General features: G+C 41.8%; 1 protein-coding gene across 4 annotated transcripts in view; it reads right to left on the bottom strand.

The window, feature by feature from the left end:
- Nucleotides 1-20,927, bottom strand: part of rps6ka1 (ribosomal protein S6 kinase a, polypeptide 1) — a 195,000-nt gene that overhangs the window by 25,993 nt on the left and 148,080 nt on the right. For all 4 annotated transcript variants that reach the window (XM_045723353.1, XM_014210103.2, XM_014210104.2 and 1 more), the window contains 7 exons: nucleotides 16,689-16,805; nucleotides 10,968-11,049; nucleotides 5,516-5,596; nucleotides 5,206-5,285; nucleotides 4,973-5,079; nucleotides 3,949-3,986; nucleotides 2,889-3,031 (listed from right to left, as the gene is read on the bottom strand). In XM_045723353.1, coding sequence (XP_045579309.1) covers nucleotides 2,889-3,031; nucleotides 3,949-3,986; nucleotides 4,973-5,079; nucleotides 5,206-5,285; nucleotides 5,516-5,596; nucleotides 10,968-11,049; nucleotides 16,689-16,805 — 648 coding nt within the window. The remainder of the gene's footprint in view (nucleotides 1-2,888; nucleotides 3,032-3,948; nucleotides 3,987-4,972; nucleotides 5,080-5,205; nucleotides 5,286-5,515; nucleotides 5,597-10,967; nucleotides 11,050-16,688; nucleotides 16,806-20,927) is intronic.

The following is a 20,927-nucleotide window of genomic DNA, read 5'->3' as shown; positions in this document are numbered from 1 at the left end:
TTATATCCTGCCTGTTTGGCCCTGTCCGGGGGCATCATCGGATGGTGCCACAGTGTCTCCTGACCCCTCCCGTATTTATGCTACGGTAGTTTATGTGTCGGGGGGCTAGGGTCAGTCTGTTATGTCTGGAGTATTTCTCCTGTGGGATCTCTCTCTCTCTCAGGACCATGCCTCAGGACCATGCCTCAGGACCACCTGGCATGATGACTCCTTGCTGTCCCCAGTCCACCTGGCCATGCTGCTGCTCCAGTTACAACTGTTCTGCCTGCGGCTATGGAACCCTAACCGGTTCACCGGACATCCTACCTGTCCCAGAACTGCTGTTTTCAACTCTCTAGAGACAGCAGGAGCGGTAGAGATACTCTCAATGATCGGCTATGAAAAGCCAACTGACATTTACTCCTGAGGTGCTGACCTGTTGCACCCTCGACAACCACTGTGATTATTATTATTTGACTATGCTGGTCATTTATGAACATTTTAACATCTTCTGTTATAAAGAAGTTCTGTTATAATCTCCACCCGGCACAGCCAGAAGAGAACTGGCCACCCCTCATAGCCTGGTTCCTCTCTAGGTTTCTTCCTAGGTTCTGGCCTTTCTAGGGAGTTTTTCCTAGCCACCGTGCTTCTACACCTGCATTACTTGCTGTTTGGGGTTTTAGGCTGGGTTTCTGTACAGCACTTTGAGATATCAGCGGATGTAAGAAGGGCTATATAAATACATTTGATTTGATTTTAAGAATGTGAAATGTCAGAATAATAGTAGAGAGAATGATTTAATATTTCAGCTTTCATTTCTTTCAATCACATTCCCAGTGGGTCAGAAGTTTATATACACTCAATTAGCATTTGGTAGCATTGCCTTTAAATTGTTTAACTTGAATCAAACGTTTTAGGTAGCCTTCATCAAGCTTCCCACAATAAGTTGGGTGAATTTTTGACCATTCCTCCTGACAGAGCTGGTGCAACTGAGTCAGGTTTGTAGGCCTCTTTGCTCACACCTGCTTTTTCAGTTCTGCCCACAAAATTTCGATAGGATTGAGGTCAGGGCTTTGCGATTGTCACTCCAATACCTTGACTTTGTTGTCCTTAAGCAAATTTGCCACAACTTTGAAGGTATGCTTGGAGTCATTGTCCATTTGGAAGACCCATTTGCAACCAAGCTTTAACTTCCAGACTGATGTCTTGAGATGTTGCTTGAATATATGCACATAATATATCCAAGTTTCCTACCTCATGATGCCATCTATTTTGTGAAGTGCACCAGTCCCTCCTGCAGCAAAGCACCCCAACATGATGCTGTCACCCCTGTGCTTCATAGTTAGGATGGTGTTCTTCGGCTTGCAAGCCTCCCCCTTTTTCCTCCAAACATAACGATGGTCATTATGGCCAAACAGTTCTATTTTTGTTTCATCAGACGAGAGGACATTTCTCCAACATGTACAATCTTTGTCCCCATGTGCAGTTGCAAACCGTAGTCTGGATTTCTTACAGCGGTTTCTTCCGTGCTGAGCGGACATTCAGGTTATGTTGATATTGGATTCGTTTTACTGTGGATATAGATAGTTTTGTACCCGTTTCCTCCAGCATCATCACAAGGTCCTTTGCTGCTGTTCTGGGATTGTTTTGCACCAACGTACGTTCATCTCTAGGAGACAGAACGCGTCTCCTTCCTGAGCGGTATGAAGGCTGCGTGGTCTCATGGTGTTTTATACTTGCGCACTATTGTTTGTACAGATGAACGTGGTACTTTCAGGCGTTTGGAAATTGCTCCCAAGGATGAACCAGACTTGTGGAGGTCTACCATTTTTTTCTGAGGTCTTTGCTGATTTCTTTGGATTTTCCCATGATGTCAAGCAAATAGGCACTGAGTTTGAAGGTAGGCCTTGAAATACATCCACAGGTACACCTCCAATTGACTGAAATGATGTCAATTAGCCTATCAGAAGCTTCTAAAGCCATGGCATCATTTTCTGGAATTTTCCAAGCTGTTTAAAGGCACAGTCAACTCACTGTATGTAAACTTCTGACCCACTGGAATTGTGATACAGTGAATTATAAGTGAAATAATCTGTCTGTAAACAATTGTTGGAAAAATGACTTGTGTCATGCACGAAGTAGATGTCCTAACCGACTTGCCAAACCAAAGTTTATTAACAAGAAATTTGTGGAGTGGTTGAAAAACGAGTTACTGACTCCAACCTAAGTGTATGTAAACTTCCGACTTAAACTGTAAGCTTATTGAAGATCAGTGATACTATCAAGAGCAGTGTGCGGTTTCCTTTTCCCCCTCATCTTGTCCAACTGTTACCATGCACCTGCAAAAAGATTGCTCAGATGTGCGAGTGCCTTTTGAATTTTCTATTGTGTTATTGATTGTACGTTTGTTTATGTGTAACTCTGTGTTGTTTTTGTCGCACTGCTTTGCTTTATCTTGGCCAGGTCGCAGTTGTAAATGAGAACTTGTTCTCAACTGGCCTACCTGGTTAAATAAAGTTGAAATAAAAGTAAGATTCGTGAACATCTAATCAAATGCCTACCCAGACTCTTTGCATCCCCCCCTCTATTACGCCGCTGCTACTCTCTGTTATATCTATGCATAGTCACTTTAATAACTCTACCAACATAAACAAATTACCTCGACTAACCGGTCGATACTGGTACATTGACTCTGTACCGGTATCCCCTATATATATATAGTCTCGCTATTGTTATTTTACTGCTGCTCTTTAACTACTTGTCACTTTTATTTCTTATTCGTATTTTTAAACCTGCATTGTTGGCTAGGGGCTTGTAAGTAAGCATTTCACTGTAAGGTCTACACCTGTTGTATATGTATGTGCATGTGACTAATAACATTTGATTTGAAATGAGATACGATGACTCACCATCAGTACCCCAAACGACCACCAGTCTGCACTGTGGATGTGGCCCTGCCTGTTCACCACCTCTGGTGCCATGTACTCCACCGTACCGCAGAAGGAGTAGGCTTTCTTCTCATGGTCAACGGCCTCTTTACACAGGCCAAAATCTGGGGTGAAAACGCCACAAGTCAGTTACTATTCAACTACCGGTACTATTATAAACACACATCATAAATACACAGTGGACAGGCAGGCATACAGGTGTAGGGTCTTAATTTGACCAGTTTTTCACGTCAGGAAAATAATCCTGCAGCAACAGGAAATGTGAATTATTGTGTTGATTTTAATGAATCAACATTTTTGTAGGGGACGATACATTTTAATTTGGAGTAAATCAAGTCAAATTTTAAAGTGGAAATTACAAACTTTAGAAACCTTCAATACACTACAAGTATGCGTTTCCTGTTTTGCAGGATGATCAAATTAGGATCCTACACCTGTACAGGAATAGAGTACATTATTTGCACTATGCTTTATGGATATGGCCAGGAGTTGTTCCTGACCATATGACCTGACCTATAACTAGTCTAAAGCCTACAACTAGGGCCCAGGGTGTGTCCGCAATGGCACCTTATTCTCTATATAGTGGGGAACTATATAGGGCCATTATCAGGGAAAACGTTCTGTAACACTTCCTGATGCCTTCATGACTCATGCAGGTATTCAAAAGGCCTCAATTCATATTCCCCATGTGAAGTTAATACATCACACCGTGACATATATTCAAGGTCACCTTTGATGCTTGTGTATGTGCGTGAACTCCCAAAAGGTAAACAGCCGATAGAGGAGAGCGTGATTATAGGGTTGATAAGATGCAGGAGAAACATAATTAACTTCTAGGTAATGATATATAGGCTCATACATAGAGAAGTTATCTACACAGGGACAGATAAGGCTTTGGTGATTCACTGACTAACGGGGAAGGTCAACAGGAGGAGGGAAGTGTGTGGGGGGAGGGAAGTGTGTGTGTGTGTGTGTGTGTGTGTGTGTGTGTGTGTGTGTGTGTGTGTGTGTGGGGGGGTACCAGTGAGTTTGATATGGCCTTCTTCGTCCAGTAGAATGCTAGAAAATATAATGAGAAGAGGTGTTAGTGTGAGGTGTGTAGGACTATCATATTGGGATAAAGAGGTAGACAAAAAATGTTGCCAACCACAGACTGGTACAAATAACCTGGCACTAAGAGTCTAGAATACTTTGAGAGTTGAAAAAAATACTCTGTAGACAAAAAATTAAAAAACATTTAGCAGCACATCTTCACAATTTTTTTATGTAATGGCAAAAGGGCTGGTCAAATCAACATGTCCCCCTCTCAGTGAATTCACAGTATCAGAATTGTATATGCCACAAGAGATAAAACGTGTCTAATCTGTCTGTGCATACTAGCTTTCTCATCCTCTCATATGTCATGTTAAGATCCCATTGCTCAAGACCAGATGTGATGATCGCTCTTGTTGTGCATTCAGTCCTCTCAGTTCTGATGGGGGTTCATTAATGTTATCACTATGGGGCTAAATTACACCACAGTGACATTTTCTGGTTTCTATATAATGGATATAGCAAAGTCTATAAGAGATAACAGAAGCACTCTGCATCACAATGTCCCTCTCATTATAGAAAAGAACTCCAAAACCCAGACATTTGTGGGTCGGGGCTACAATAGCATAGCATATAAGGGGCGTAATCTTTAGTCCAAACAGTTGCAATCAGTTGTGTTTTGCTATGAAAACAAGAGTTTCTATTAGACAAATTGAATTAGTTCTATTCGCTTCTGTTTGGTTTGGTTTTGTTCCTAGTGAATACACCCCAGGTCTCAGGAAGTCGTCCTCTCTAGCTCAGTTGGTAGAGCATGGCACTTTCATCACAATGATACTGGGTCCACCCATACGTAAAATATATGCCTAGTTTGCACACATATGACTAAGTCGCTTTGGATAAAATTGTCTGCTAAATGGCATTTATTATTATATTAGGAAGGCAATGCTAGGATGTGTGATGCTGCTACGCTAAGCTAGCTAGGACTAGCCGCCCTTCGCTGAGGCTCCACCTACTTCTCAGGTTTGAGGTCTCTGTAGATGATGCCCAGGCCATGCAGGTGGTCCAGGCCCAGGGCCAACTCTGCTAGGTAGAACTTCACGTCCTCCTCTGTGAACATCACCTGGAAACGATACGACACACACACACACAGTGAGAGAGAGTGGGAAAAACGTATGAGTCCAGACAGGATTATGATTAGAGAGAACGAGACATAAAATGTCCATCAGGAATAAGACTAAGAACATACCTCTTTCGACAGCCTGGTGAAGAGATCGCCTCCTCTCAGAAAGTCCAGGATCAGATAGAGCTTTCCCTCCGTCTGAAATGCTGGATGCACATACACACAAACATGTGGTTAGGAGTAGCGCTAAAAGTCAATTTGTCTGACAAACCTAGAACACCCAAAGTTGTAGCCTTTCAATTAAACAATGACGGCCCTCGATGAGCGCTGACACGGAGCGAAGTGAATAACTTCAGGGTGTCATGGCGTTATCGCCAGACCTGTTTTTTTCCCTAATATACTTTACTTTTTGAACCTAGCTCTGGTTGTTACTCACCATAGTGGAGTTTGACCACAAAGGGGTGGTTGACATCTGCCAGGATGTCTCTCTCCATCTTGGTCCTCACCCGGTCTCTCACTGTGGGAGGTGAGGGGCACACCGTGTCAGCGCTGTCATGAGGTTAGCTCAAAACCTTACTATAGCCTTGGCTCAGTAACAGACATGACCTGAATTAACGCCAACAGGCCACCATTGGTATTTTAAATGGGATATATTCAATACAAAACACCAAATAATCAATGCTTGTCTGAAGGCCATAACATTGTTAAATCAATTCATCTATCAAACAAAAATAATGGAAATATCCTTGTCGAGTGCCATGTGAAACCAAAGTTGGACCAATTTTCGCCACACAATTACATTGAAACGATAATCTATGAAACTGTCAGGGTGTTGACATCTAGATCCCACAGCAGCAGACCACGGCACACAAGAACAGCTACACACCAACTGAAAAATTGTTGATTTCTTCTCACTATCAAAGCCTTGAAACAAGATCAAAACAAAAACAGTGGGGGGAGGGGGACAAAGTGTAAAGCAAAAGAACACGTGGAGTAGTAAGTGCAAAACTACATGTCTGCAAATGAACGAGGTGAGAACGAGCCCTCGCTAAGAACATAACCACTCCTGTTTCCTCCAAAGCAGGGTCCTTTGATGTGGGAGGCCTCATTGAGTTCACAACATGTTTTCAATCCCGTGAATATGTAGCTACAGTATCATTTCCCATGATAATAAAAATCCAAATCAAATGTTAAGTCATGTGCCAAATACAACAGGTGCAGACCTTACAGTGAAATGCTTACATACAGAGCTCTTAACCAACAACGCAGTTGAGAAAAATAAGTGTTAAGAAAGTATTTACTAAAATAAACTTTAAGGAAGAAAAAATAAATACAAATAAAATAAAGCTGTCATCAAGGCAAAGGCTGGCTACTTTGAAGAATCTAAAAGATTAAATATATTTTGACTTGTCAAACACTTTTGGTCACTACATGATTCTGTGTGTGTTATTTCACAGTTTTGATGTCTTCACTATTAATCTACAATGTAGAAAATAGTAAAAATAAAGAAAAACCCTGGAATGAGTAGGTGTGTCCAAACTTTTGACTGGTACTGTACATTTCAAATGCTTACTTACATGCCCTTAACCTGTTGAGGTGTAGGGGGCAGTATTTTCACGGCCGGATGAAAAACGTACCCAAATTAAACTGGTTACTACTCTGGCCCAGAAACTAGAATATGCATATTATTAGTAGATTTGGATAGAAAACACTCTGAAGTTTCTAAAACTGTTTGAATGGTGTCTGAGTATAACAGAACTCATATGGCAGGCAAAAACCTGAGAAAAATCCAACCAGGAAGTGGAAAGTCTGAGAATTGTAGTTCTTTTGATTCTCTATCGAAACTACAGTGTCTGTGGGGTCACGTTGCACTTCCTAAGGCTTCCATTGGCTGTCAACAGCCTTCAGAAAGTTCTTTCAGCATTCTCCTGTCACTGGGCAGAATATAGGAGCTCAGTCACTGAGTGGACTGCCTGGAGACATAGGGATTGGATATGCGCGATCCCGCGAGTGCGCCGTTTTTTCTTTTTCTTCTTGAATGAATACGCTATTGTCCGGCTGGAATATTATCGCAATTTTACGTTAAAAATACCATAAAGATTGATTGTAAACAGCGTTTGACATGCTTCTAAATACGGTAATGGAACATTGACTTTTCGTCTCTGGTACCGTGCTCGCGCGCTATGCCTTTGGATAGTGCTCTGTACGCACAAACAAAACAGAGGTATTTGGACATAAATATGGATTATTTCGAACAAAAACAACATTTCTTGTGGAATTAGCAGTCCTGGGAGTGCATTCTGACGAAGATCAGCAAAGGTAAGAGAATATTTATAATACTAATTCTGAGTTTAGGTGACCCCGAACTTGGCGGGTGTCTGTATAGCTTGCTGTGATGTCAAGCTATGTACTCAGAATATTGAAAAATTTGCTTTCTCCGTAAAGCTATTTTAAAATCTGACACAGCGGTTGCATCCAGGAGTAGTCTATCTATAATTCTTTAAATAATTGTTATATATTTTGTCAACGTTTATGATGAGTATTTTTGTAAATTGATGTGCACATTCCCCTGAAGTTTTGGTGGGAATACATTTTCTGAACATCACGCGCCAATGTAAAATGCTGTTTTTGGATATAAATATGAACTTTATCGAACAAAACATACATGTATTGTGTAACATAATGTCCTAGGAGTGTCTACTGATGAAGATCGTCAAAGGTTAGTGCTTCATTTAGCTGTGTTTTGGGTTTTTGTGACATGTCCTTGCTTGGAAAATGGCTGTGTGATTATTTTTGTCTATGCACTCTCTTTACATAATCTAATGTTTTGCTTTCGCTGTAAAGCCTTTTTGAAATCGGACAATGTGGTTACATCAAGGAGAAGTGCATCTTTAAAATGGTAGCGTCCCACGTTGCCCATAGAAGTTTGCCCTTAACCAACAAGGCAGTTAAGAAAAATAACAAAATAAATAAATAAATAGTAACAAATAATTCAAGAGCAGCAGTAAAATAACAATAGCGAGGCTATATACAGGGGGTACCGGTACAGAGTCAATGTGCAGACCTTACAAATAATGGGAATAAAAAAAATAAAAAAAATGTTGACCCAATTTAAAAAAATTGTTTTATTGTCATTCTGTCCTTCGCCCAGCAACTCCACTCCCACTTGTCTCCAATTCCACATCCCAACCCTCAGCTTCCCTCAGCCCTTATTTGAGCTGTTCTTGCTATAATATAGACTTGGTCTTTTACCAAATTGGGCAAAAGTATGACAAGTTAGTCGAGATAATTGAGGTAATGTGTACATGTAGGTAGTTATTAAAGTGACTATGCATAGATAATAACAGAGAGTAGCAGCAGCATAAAAGGGGGGGTAATGCAAATAGTCTGAGTAGCCATTAGATTAGATGTTCAGGAGTCTTATGGCTTGGCGGTAGATGATGTTTAGAAGGCTCTTGGACCTAGACTTGGCGCTCCGGTACCGCTTGCCGTGCGGAAGCAGAGAGAAGTCTATGACTAGTGTGGCTGGAGTCTGACAATTTTTAGGGCCTTCCTCTGACACCGCCTTGTATAGAGGTCCTGGATGGCAGGAAGCTTGGCCCCATTGATGTACTGGGCCGCACGCACTACCTTCTGTAGTGGCTTGCGGTCGGAGGCTGAGCAGTTGCCATACCAGGCAGTGATGCAACAGTCAGGATGCTCTCGATGATGGTGCAGCTGTAGAACCTTTTTGAGGATCTGAGGACCCATGCCAAATCGTTTCAGTCTCCTGAGGGGGAAAAGGTTTTGTTGTGCCCTCTTCACGACTATCTTGGTGTGCTTGGACCATGTTCGTTTGTTGATGATGTGGACACCAAGGAACTTGAAGCTCTCAACCTCCTCCACTACAGCCCCGTCGATGAGAATGGGGGCGTGCTCGGTCCTCCTTTTCCTGTAGTCCACAACCATCTCCTTTGTCTTGATCACGTTGAGGGAGAGGTTGTTGTCCTTGCACCACACGGTCAGGTCTCTGACCTCCTCCCAATAGGCTGTCTCATCGCTGTCGGTGATCAGGCCTACCACTGTTGTGTCATCGGCAAACTTAATGATGGCGTTGGAGCAGTGGTGTAAAGTACTTAAGTAGTACTTTAAAGTATTTTTACTTAAGTCGTTTTTTGGGGTATTTGTACTTTACTTTTATATTTTTTACTACTTTTACTTCACTACATTCCTAAAGACAATTATGTACTTTTTACTCCAGACATTTTCCCTGACAACCAAAAGTACTAATTACAATTTGAATGCTTAGCAGTACAGGAAAAAGGTCAAATTCACACACTTATCAGGAGAACGTCCCGGGTCATCCCTACTGCCTCTGATCTGGTGGACTCACTAAACATAAATGCTTATTTTGTAAATTATGTCAGTGTTGGAGTGTGCCCATGGCTGTCAAAAAAAGTAATAAAAAAGGAAATTGTGCCATCTGTCTAACTAAGGTATCTTTACTTTTACTCAAGTATGACAATTGAGTACTTTTTCCACCTCTGTGTTGGAGTCGTGCAGTCATGAGTGAACAGGGATTACATGAGGGGACTGAGCACACACCCCTGAGGGGCCCCTGTGTTGAGGATCAGAGTGGCAGATGGGTTGTTACCCTCCCTTACCACCTGGGGGCGGCCCGTCAGGAAGTCCAGGATCCAGTTGCAGAGGGAGCTGTTTTAATCCCAGGGTCCTTAGCTCAGTGATGAGCTTTGAGGGCACTATGGTGGTGAACACAGCTGTATTCAATGAAAAGCATTCTCACATAGGTGTTCCTTTTGTCCAGGTGGGAAAGGGCAGTGTGGAGTGCAATAGAGATTGCGTCATCTGTGGATCTGTTGGGGCGGTATGCAAATTGGAGTGGGTCTAGGGTTTCTGGGATAATGGTGTTGATGTGAGCCAGGACCAGCCTTTCAATGCACTTCATGGCTACAGACATGAGTGCTACGGGTCGGTAGTCATTTAGGCAGGTTACCTTGGTGTTCTTGGGCACAAGGGACTATGGTGGTCTGCTTGAAACATGGTATTACAGACTTGAGCGAATCACTGTTACTTCCTGCTTTAGTTTTTGCTTGTAAGCAGGAATCAGAAGAATAGAGTTATTGTCAGATTGGCCAAATGGATGGCGAGGGAGAGCTTTGTACGCGTCTCTGTGGGTGGATTAAAGGGTGTCTAGAGTTTTTTTTCCTCTGGTTGCACATGTAACATGCTGGTAGAAATTAGGTAAAATGGATTTAAGTTTCCCTGCATTAACGTCCCCGGCCACTAGGAGTGTCGCCTCCGAATGAGCAATTTTCTTGTTTGCTAATGGCCTTATACACCTCGTTGAGTGCGGTCTTAGTGCCAGTATCGGTTTGTGGTGGTAAATAGACAGCTCCGAAAACTTTCTTCTTAAATCCCACTTCTGACATCTACTTTGGGGCGGCAGGAAGCCTAGTGGTTAGATCATTGTGCCAGTAACCGAAAGGTTGCGGAATCGAATCCAAGAGTTGACAAGGTAAAAATCTGTCGTTCTGTCCACTGTTCCCCGGTAGGCCGTCATTGTAAATAATAATTTGATATCTCTGTCTCTTCTTCATGCGAATGACTGGGGTCTTATCCGGTGTCTGAAGTAAATCGTTTGCGTCCGACTCGTTAAAGAAAAAATCTTTGTCAATAGCACAATTGGTTAGGAGCCCATAAAACATCAGCCATCTCCGACGCCATTCTAACTGGAAGTCCTCACAAGGACAGTAAAATAAAAAGAACATTCGAACAGGTGGGGACATTTTACCGGTCCACACAAGGAAAACAGCAATTTTAGGGTTAGGTTTAGGGAAAACAGGATTTTTTTATGGGAATCAAGGATAGTAAAACAAACGTGTGTGTACCTTTGAGGGTGGCCTTTCTCAGGACCTTCATGGCGTACAGCTCGTTGTTGTCGGGAGGCGTTACCTTCCGCACCAAGAAAACCTGCAGGCAACACAAGACAACATCCAACTCTCAATCCCATAGAAAATGAAGAACTAGAATGGACATTCCAAATCAAGTCTGTGCTCTGTGATGGAGGGACCGGCAGCCATATTGAATGTATACATAGGTATTTCTATGGTCAATCCAGTGCATTAGGCTACAATCCTATGGGACTGACAAAGGGGAATGTTCATTGGTAGAACTACTCAATAAACAAAATACTTTGGTCTTTGATTTTCCATGGAGATTTTCTTGGAACTGCAAATGACATGCAAATACCATAAAATGCTAGACAATGTTCCATAAACTGCTAGGTAGACATCTATTATACTGAGCTAGTTAGTGAACAATATGGAAGTCAAACCTATCTATACATTTATTACATTCACAATCCATTTTGAAACGGCCAGACATCAAGAGCAATGAGCTCAACCAGATATTATGTTTTGCTATTTCTGATCTTGCAGTCTGATGGGAGAGTGGGAGATTAAATGGAACAAATACGAGTCTCCATGTTGAGTTGGTTTGTCTATATACAGTACCAGTCAAAAGTTTGGACACACCTACTCATTGAAGGGTTTTTATTTTGACTATTTTCTACATTGTAGAATAATAGTGAAGACATCAAAACTAAGAAATAACACATATGGAATCATGTAGTAACCAAAAAAGTGTTAAACAAATCAAAATATATTTTATATTTGAGATTCTTCAAAGTTGCCATCCTTTGCCTTGAAGACAGCTTTGCACACTCTTAGCATTCTCTCAACCAGCTTCATGAGGTAGACACCTGCAATACATTTCAATTAACAGGTGTGCCTTATTAACTTCTCTAGGGTAGGGGGCAGTATTTTGACGTCCGGATGAAAGGCGTGCCCGTAGTAAACTGCCTGCTACTCAGGCTCAGAAGGTAGTATATGCATATTATTAGTAGATTTGCATAGAAAACTCTGAAGTTTCTACAACTGTTTGAATGATGTCTGAGTATAACAAAACTCATATGGCAGGCAAAAACCTGAGAAAAATCCAACCAGGAAGTGTGGAAATCTGAGGTTTGTAGTTTTTCAAGTGATTTAGGGTGATTTAGTGACTTAGGGTTCATTTTGCACTTCCTAAGGCTTCCACTAGATGTCAACAGTCTTTAGAACCTTGTTTCATGCTTCTACTGTTACTGGGGAGAGAATAAGAGCTGTCTCAACCAGTGGACTGCCTGAGACCAATGAGTTGTTTACTGCGCAGTCATGCAGGCGTGCTGTTCTTCTTTTTCCTCTGTAATGAATACGCTATTGTCCGGTTGGAATATTATCGAATATTTATGATAAAAAGACCCTAAGGATTGATTGTAAACTTCGTTTGACATGTTTCTACGAATGGTAATGGAACTTTTTGACTTTTCGTCTCGGGTTTTGCTCTCGCGCATTATGCCTTTGGAATAGTGATCTGAACACGAACAAAACGGAGGTATTTGGACATAAATATGGAGTTTATCGAACAAAACTACATTTCTTGTGGGAGTCCTGGGAGTGCATTCCGACAAAAATCAGCAAAGGTAAGTGAAGATTTATAATACTATTTCTGAGTTTTGTTGACTCCAGAACTTGGCGGGTAACTGTATAGCTTGCTTTGATGGCTGAGCTCTGTACTCAGAATATTGAACAATGTGCTTTCGCCGTAAAGCCATTTTGAAATCTGACACGGCGGTTGCATTAAGGAGAAGTGTATCTATAATTCTTTCAATAACTGTTGTACATTTTATCAATGTTTATGATGAGTATTTTTGTAAATTGATGTGCTCATTCACCGGAAGTTTGAGGCAAAACATTTTCTGAACATCACGCGCCAATGTAAAATGTTTTTTTTGGATATAAATATGAACTTTATCGAACAAAACATACATGTATTGTGTAACATTGAGTCCTGGGAGTGTCATCTGATGAAGATCGTCAAAGGTAAGTGATTCATTTTAGCTGTATTTCTGGTTTTTGTGACGCCTCTCCTTGCTTGGAAAATGGCTGTGTGGTTTTTCTTGTCTCAGCGCTGTCCTAACATAATCTAATGTTATGCTTTCGCCGTAAAGCCTTTTTGAAATCGGACAATGTGGTTGGATTGACGAGAAGTGCATCTTAAAAATGGGATATAATAGTTGTATGTTTGAGAAATGTGAATGAGATTTTTGTTGTTTTGAATTTTCCGCCCTGCTATTCACTGGCTGTTGAATAGTGTGTCCCGCGGGTGGGACGCTAGCGTCCCACATACCCCAGAGAGGTTAAAAGTTAATTTGAGCCAATCAGTTGTGTTGTGAAAAGGTAGGGGTGGTATACAGAAGATGGCCCTATTTGGTAAAAGACCAAGTCCATATTATGGCAAGAACAGCTCAAATAAGCAAAGAGAAACGACAGTCCATCGTTACTTTAAGACATGAAGGTCAGTCAATGAGGGAAATGTCAAGAACTTTGAACGTTTCTTCAAGTGCAGTCGCAAAAACCATCAAGCGCTATGATGAAACTGGCTCCCATGAGGACTGCCACAGGAAAGGAAGACCTAGTTACCTCTGCTGCACAGGATAAGTTGATTAGAGTTACCAGACGCAGAAATTTCAGCCCAAATAAATGCTACAGAGTTCAAGTAACAGACACATCAACATTAACCCTTTCACGCGTGAGTTCCAAATATCTCTAACGGTCGCCCCAGCGTGAGTTTTTTTATGCACGTGATGTTCGAACGTTCTCTCCATTCCAGAATGTGATTGTTACATAAACAACAACACTGAATGGCTCAGAGTGGGAGTGAGAGGTTACCGTGATTGACTGCCTAAACGCGCAATTTGTATCAATAAATCACTATCAGAAAATGTTGTGTGGTATTATTGATATATTTACTATTTTATTGACGTTTTTCAATTACCCGTGATAAATCATGCGTTCCGATTTTTGCATAAATTGTAAAGGGCGCATAGTATGTGTGTAAAATAATGTTTTGAAGGTTGTACTGATTATGATGAGCTAAGCTAATTCCAGCTTTGTGTATGGAGCCATGTTTGTTGACATACAATGCATTCTGGGTTTCACTTGATCGTCTGTCGGACCAAAGATGCTATAACAAAATAAGGTGAGTAAGGGTTCACTCATTTTTTGAGAACTTCAGGAAGTGAATGTGGGATGTGAATGATGGTAGACCACACCCCTTCAACAACTCATCTTGTCTTCTCTTATCAACTTCGGTTTCTGTGAGGTAAAAAAGCATGGCTGCGCGCTGAAACTAATCGTCGGATTACTTTCGATTTCTAGAAAGTGTTTTACTCAATTATTTTGATCAACGGTGAGCTCACCCGTGATGTGATTAATTGTACATAGTAATTGCTATTAGCTAATTCATAGTGTAGTTTATGTCAGCCGAGAGTTACAAAATATGACCGCTTGTGTTGCGTCAATCTTTCCTCAGCGCTAGGACAAATGTAGCCTACATTTGTCCGGTTAGGATGATTGTGTTATGCTATAGATACTTCTGTGAATATCTGAACATTGCATCCAAAAATAAACTGCTCACATTCTGGACATAACTTTGTAAGGACTGTGTTTGTGTAAATAGTTTCTGAAAAAAGTGTGGCCAGCTGAAATGTTGATTGTTGCGTCATTCGAAACTGGCCGTTCTAAATGAGTGTTCTAATCACACGGGGTGTGATCGTACGCTTCAGGGACCACTGTAGAACGATCACACCCCGTGTGATGGTACGTGTGAAAGGGTTAACTGTTCAGAGGAGACTGCGTGAATCAGGCCTCCATGGTCGAATGGCTGCAAAAAAACACTAAAGGACACCAATAAGAAGAAGAAACTTGCCTGGGCCAAGAAACACGAGTAATGGACATTAGACCGGTGGAAATCTGTCCTTTGGTCTGATAAGTCCAAATTCGAGATTTTTGGTTCCAACCGCCATGTCTTTGTATGACACAGAGTAGGTGAACGGATGATCTTCTCATGTGTGGTTCCCACCGTGAAGCATGGAGGTGCTGTGATGGTGCTTTGCTGGTGACACTGTCTGTGATTTATTTAGAATTCAAGGCACACTTAACCAGCATGGCTACCACAGCATTCTGCAGCGATGCGCCATCCCATCTGGTGTGCGATTAGTGGGACTATCATTTGTTTTTCAACAGGACAATGAACCAACACACCTCCAGGCTGTGTAAGGGCAATTTGACCAAGAAGGAAAGTGATGAGTGCTGCATCAGATGACCTGGCTTCCACAATCACCCAACCTCAACCCAATGTATTTATTTTACCTTTATTTAACTAGGCAAGTCAGTTAAGAACAAATTCTTATTTTCAATGACAGCCTAGGAACAATGGGTTAACTGCCTCGTTCAGGGGCAGAACAACAGACTTTTACCTTGTCAGCTAGGGGGATTCGACCTTCCAGTTACATGTCCAACGCTCTAACCACTAGGCTACCTGCCGCCCCAATTGAGATGGTTTAGGATGAGTTGGACTGCAGAGTGAAGGAAAAGCAGCCAACATGTGCTCAGCTTATGTGGGAACTCCTTCAAGACTGTTGGAAAAGCATTCCAGGTGAAGTTGGTTGAGAGAAGGCCAAGAGTGTGCAAAGCTGTGATCAAGGCAAAGGGTGGGTACTTTGAAGAATACAAAATACACTTTTTTGGTTACTACATGATTCCATATGTGTTATTTCATAGTTTTGATGTCTTCACTATTATTCTATAATGTAGAAAATAGTAAAAATAAAGAAACCCTTGAATGAGTAGGTGTCCAAACTTTTGACTGGTCCTGTACATACTAACTGAACTAATTACAATGGACATTGAATGGATTTGTCAATAATGTGTTTAACGTGGTCTAAATAAAGTTAATCTAGACCACCTCCTGTGCCACAATGCTAGAGGAGTGGGTGAAGCAGTGAGCTGAATGACAGGTGTGTGTGTCTGTGTCTAACAGTGTTGCTTCCATCCCTCTTCTTGCCCCAACCTGGGCTCAAACCAAAGACTCGCTGAACACATCGTCTACTGACACACAAGAAGCATCGTTACCCATCGCACCACAAAAACTCTGCAAGGGAAACAACCATTTCAAGGTCTCAGAGTGAGTGACGTCACCGATTGAACCCCACTAGCACGCACCGCTAACTAGCTAGTCATTTTTCACATCGGTTACATGTTTGTGTGTCTCAGGCTAATACAGGTGTGGATTACTAACATAGTGGCACCAGAGCACGCCGGAACAATCTCAAACCATACCAATGACCATACAAATGTAAATGGTTTCTTGCATCTTCTGGCTTTAACCGCTTAATTATGGTGCATACGCTTTTTTGATCTGTCCACAAACACAATAAGAAGCAATACTTTGGGGGATTGAACACTACATTTTGGAAACCGTTTCAAATGTTTCCTAGGAAACTGTTTTTTTTTTGCATGCTTATTTAGAGGCAAATGATTAAGTATTTTGACTGTAGTGATTAGCTTTCAACGGTCAAGTGCTGTCATCAGCAACATGAGTTGTTCCCCTAAAAAGATGGGCGTTCAAAACATATACATGTCTATAGCAATGTGAACCACGTCTCACATCTTTCATGAGGGTGTATTTGAACAAAGGCAATGTGCTACCTTAGAGGGGTGACGTCTTACCTTGCCGAAAGAGCCCTGGCCCAGCACTTTGAGCAGCTCAAACTGGCGAGCGTCGGCCTTCTCCGAACCTTCCTTGACCACGTGGGTGATGTTAATCTCCTTGATGATGTCATCCTCCTAGAGAGAGATTGAGGGGGAGAATGTCCATTATCCAGGAGACACCACATTATCCATGATACCGCAGCATAGTAGGCGGAGGAAACCTTTCCAAGCTTGATTATAATCTACACAATGCGAAAACATTTAAACCCGTCTGCTCATCAGACTGATCTTAACCATGATACAACACACACGTGTTTTCAAGTGACTGTGTATTTTGAGGTTGAATACACCGATTTGAACTTCAGCCGCCTGTCCTTTAGTACAAATCGGTCTCTCTTGGATCTCTCCAAATGGATCAGTGAGGAAACTGACAGACGTTTTAGCACATGAAGATGGAGAATATTTCAGAATGGGAAAGGAGGCCACTAGAAAGTTGCTGGGAGGTTACTCTTTTCTCACACAAGGGTGTGTCCTGATCAAAGTGTGTGTACATTCGAGCAACGATTCAGAGAAGCCAACCGAAAAGAGGAAGAGGGTAGAAAACAATAGGTGTAGCCAAGAGAGTATAGAAAGCGAGAGAGCTAGTTGAGAGAAAGGAAATGGCTTGGTGCAACAGTGCTATCCAATGCTAGTGTTTCCTTCGAAGGACACAGAGCAGTAATACACACAGGGTTTATCCTAAAGACGAGTTCAACATTCTCAACGACTGAAGAAAACATCTGGGCACAGACCGATAGAGAGAGGAAACAAGAGAGTAGAAAGAAAACCCTGTGAAAGTTAACCACGGGAAGTTCACAACCCTGATGTACGTTTGTGTTGTGAGTCTCACTGGAAACAAACTGCCTAGCACCATTTACTGTCAATGATATTGAGAATGGTAACCATAGCCACAGCTTGAAATAATTATATTTTCACACCAGCGTTGTAGCAAAGAGGCTGCTTTTGAGGTTAGGCCTACTTTACCTTAGCCAAAACATCTTCAATAGCTGTATCATACTGCAATTACAACGGAACATTCACACAATAGGCTTGGGCGATATATCTTTTATACTGTACACTGGATTATTAGAAATATCGACGGAGGCGTTGTGCTACGCCAGTGCTTATAACTATAAGAAATCTAAGATATGTCAAACTAATTAGAGCCAGCATTTTGTTTGCTAACTTGCTAGCTAAGTGGATAGAAGTCAAGATCAAGCATCTTGGTTACAGCAGAGACTTTTTTTTTTTATTAGTGCCCCTTGTGTGCACTTCCGCTAATACCATATACCCCAGTATGGTACAGAAACGGTATGAAAATCTGGATACCGCCCAACCCTAGTACTCACAGACCAACTTTTGTTATGTTGAACTGCATCTGCAGTCTGTGTCCCTGAGCAAATACATTGCCTTCATACAGTACTTTATACCACGTTTGCTTAGAGTTAGACATTACTCAAGAATAATAACCAACCCCAGGCCCCTTATGGGACCGTATGCAGAATTAAAGCATGGTAGAGTAGTAACCATGTGAAGTGAACCAACCAAGACCACCTTGAGTGGACAAAGTCCTACTACTGAGGGTGAAACTAACACTAGACACTAACACTCAGTGGTGTAAAGTACTTAAGTAAAAATACTTAAGTTGTTTTTTGGGGTATCTGTACTTTACTATTTATATGTTTGACTACTTTTACTTCACTACATTCCTAAATACAATTCTGTACTTTTTACTCCATACATGTTCCCTGACACCCAAAAGTACTCGTTAAACTTTGAATGCTTAGCAGGAAAGGAACATTTTCTAATTCACACATTCATCAAGAAAACATCCCTGGTCATCCCCACTGCCTCTGATCTGGTGGACTCACTAAACACATGCTTTGTTTGTAAATTATGTCTGTGTTGGCGCATGCCCCTGGCTATCCATAAATAAAAAAAATAAAATGGTACCATCTGGTTTGCTTTATATAAGGAATTTGAAGAGATGTATACTTTTACTTACTTTTGATACTTAAGTATATATTTTAGCAATTACATTTACTTTTGATACTTAAGTATATTTAAAACCAAATACTTTTAGACTTTAACTCAAGTAGTATTTTACTGGGTGACACACTTTTACTTGAGTAATTTTCTGTTAAGGTATCTTTACCTCAAGTATGACAATTGGTTACATTTTTCCACCACTGCTAACACTTCTGACCAAACACTTCTACCACACTGCTAAACCACTTAAACTGACAACAATAACACCAATTTTTTTATGTAACCTTTATTTAAACGAGGCAAGTTAGTTAAGAACAAATACGTATTTACAATGACGGCTTACACCCCCTGCCAAACCCTCCCCTAACCCGGACAACGCTGGGCCAATTGTGCGCCGCCAAATGGGACTCCCGATCACTGCCGGTTGTGACACAGCCTGGGAACGAACCAGGGTCTATGGTGACACCTCTAGCACTGCAATAGACTGCTGTGCCACTCGGGAGGCCTAACTTGTGACAAGTTAATCTTTTTAAAGTAAAAACCTTCACGAACCCACTGTATATAACGTCTCATAACGCTAGCATGGTTTATTGCAATAAATATAAAATAATGTACCTTAGTAACAAATCACAAAGAACCATACGTTAATATTTTTCCATTTTCCTACTATCAATATTTATCTTTGTTTAGGTTACAAATAACTACACATGCTGTGAAGCAGTTAGCATGGTTTACACCTGTGAAGGTAATAATGATAAACACCCGCAATTAACATTTAAAAGTGAGATTTTCACTGGGCAGTTACTTTAAAGGTAATTTCCTGCAATTCTACACATTTCGTCATAAACTCAGCAAAAAAAGAAACGTCCCTTTTTCAGGACCCTGTCTTTCAAAGAATTCGTAAAATTCCAAATAACTTCACCAAAAGAAAGATGCCCAGGGTCCCTGCTCATCTGCGTGAACGTGCCTTAGGCATGCTGCAAGGAGGCATGAGGACTGCAGATGTGGCCAGGGCAATAAATGGCAATGTCCGTACTGTGAGACGCCTAAGACAGAAGCTACAGGGAGACAGGACGGAAAGCTGATCGTCCTCGCAGTGGCAGACCACGTGTAACACCTGTACAGGATCGGTACATCCAAACATCACACCTGCGGGACAGGTACATGATGGCAACAACAACTCAGAGTTACACCAAGAACGCACAATCCCTCCATCAGTGCTCAGACTGTCCGCAATAGGCTGAGAGAGGCTGGACTGAGGGCTTGTAGGCCTGTTGTAAGGCAGGTCCTCACCAGACATCACCGGCAACAACGTCGCCTATGGGCACAAACCCACCGTCGCTGGACCAGACAGGACTGGCAAGAAGTGCTCTTCACTGACGAATCGCGGTTTTGTCTCACCAGGGGTGATGGTCGGATTGACGTTTATCGACGAAGGAATGAGCGTTACACCGAGGCCTGTACTCTGGAGCGTGATCGATTTGGAGGTGGAGGGTTCGTCATGGTCTGAGGCGGTGTGTCACAGCATCATCGGACTGAGCTTGTTGTCATTGGAGGCAATTTCAACGCTGTGCGTTACAGGGAAGACATCCTCCTCCCTCATGTGGTACCCTTCCTGCAGGCTCATCCTGACATGAACCTCCAGCATGACCACCAGACATACTGCTTGTTCTGTGCGTGATTTCCTGCAAGACAGGAATGTCAGTGTTCTGCCATGGCCAGCGAAGAGCCCGGATCTCAATCCCATTGAGCACGTCTGGGACCTGTTGGATCGGAGGGTGAGGGCTAGGGCAAATCCCCCCAGAAATGTCCAGGAATTTGCAGGCGCCTTGGTAGAAGAGTGGGGTAACATCTCACAGCAAGAACTGTCAAATCTGGTGCAGTCCATGAGGAGGAGATGTACTGCAGTACTTAATGCAGCTGGTGGCCACACCAGATACTGACTGTTACTTTTGATTTTGTCCCCCCCTTTGTTTACATTTTAGTCATTTAGCAGACGCTCTTATTCAGAGTGACTTACAGTAGTGAATGCATACATTTCATACATTTTTTTCCGTACTGGTCTTTGTTCAGGGACACATTATTCCATTTCTGTTAGTCACATGTTTGTGGAATTTGTTCAGTTTGTCTCAGTTGTTCAATCTTGTTATGTTCATACAAATATTTACACATGTTAAGTTTGCTGAAAATAAATGCAGTTGACAGTGAGAAGACATGTATTTTTATGCT

Source organism: Salmo salar, chromosome ssa09 (assembly GCF_905237065.1).
Source record: "Salmo salar chromosome ssa09, Ssal_v3.1, whole genome shotgun sequence".
In the NCBI taxonomy this organism is placed as follows: Eukaryota; Metazoa; Chordata; class Actinopteri; order Salmoniformes; family Salmonidae; genus Salmo; species Salmo salar.
The sequence above is the reverse complement of the archived record's forward strand: the minus strand, read 5'-3'. Positions and strand labels throughout refer to the sequence as shown.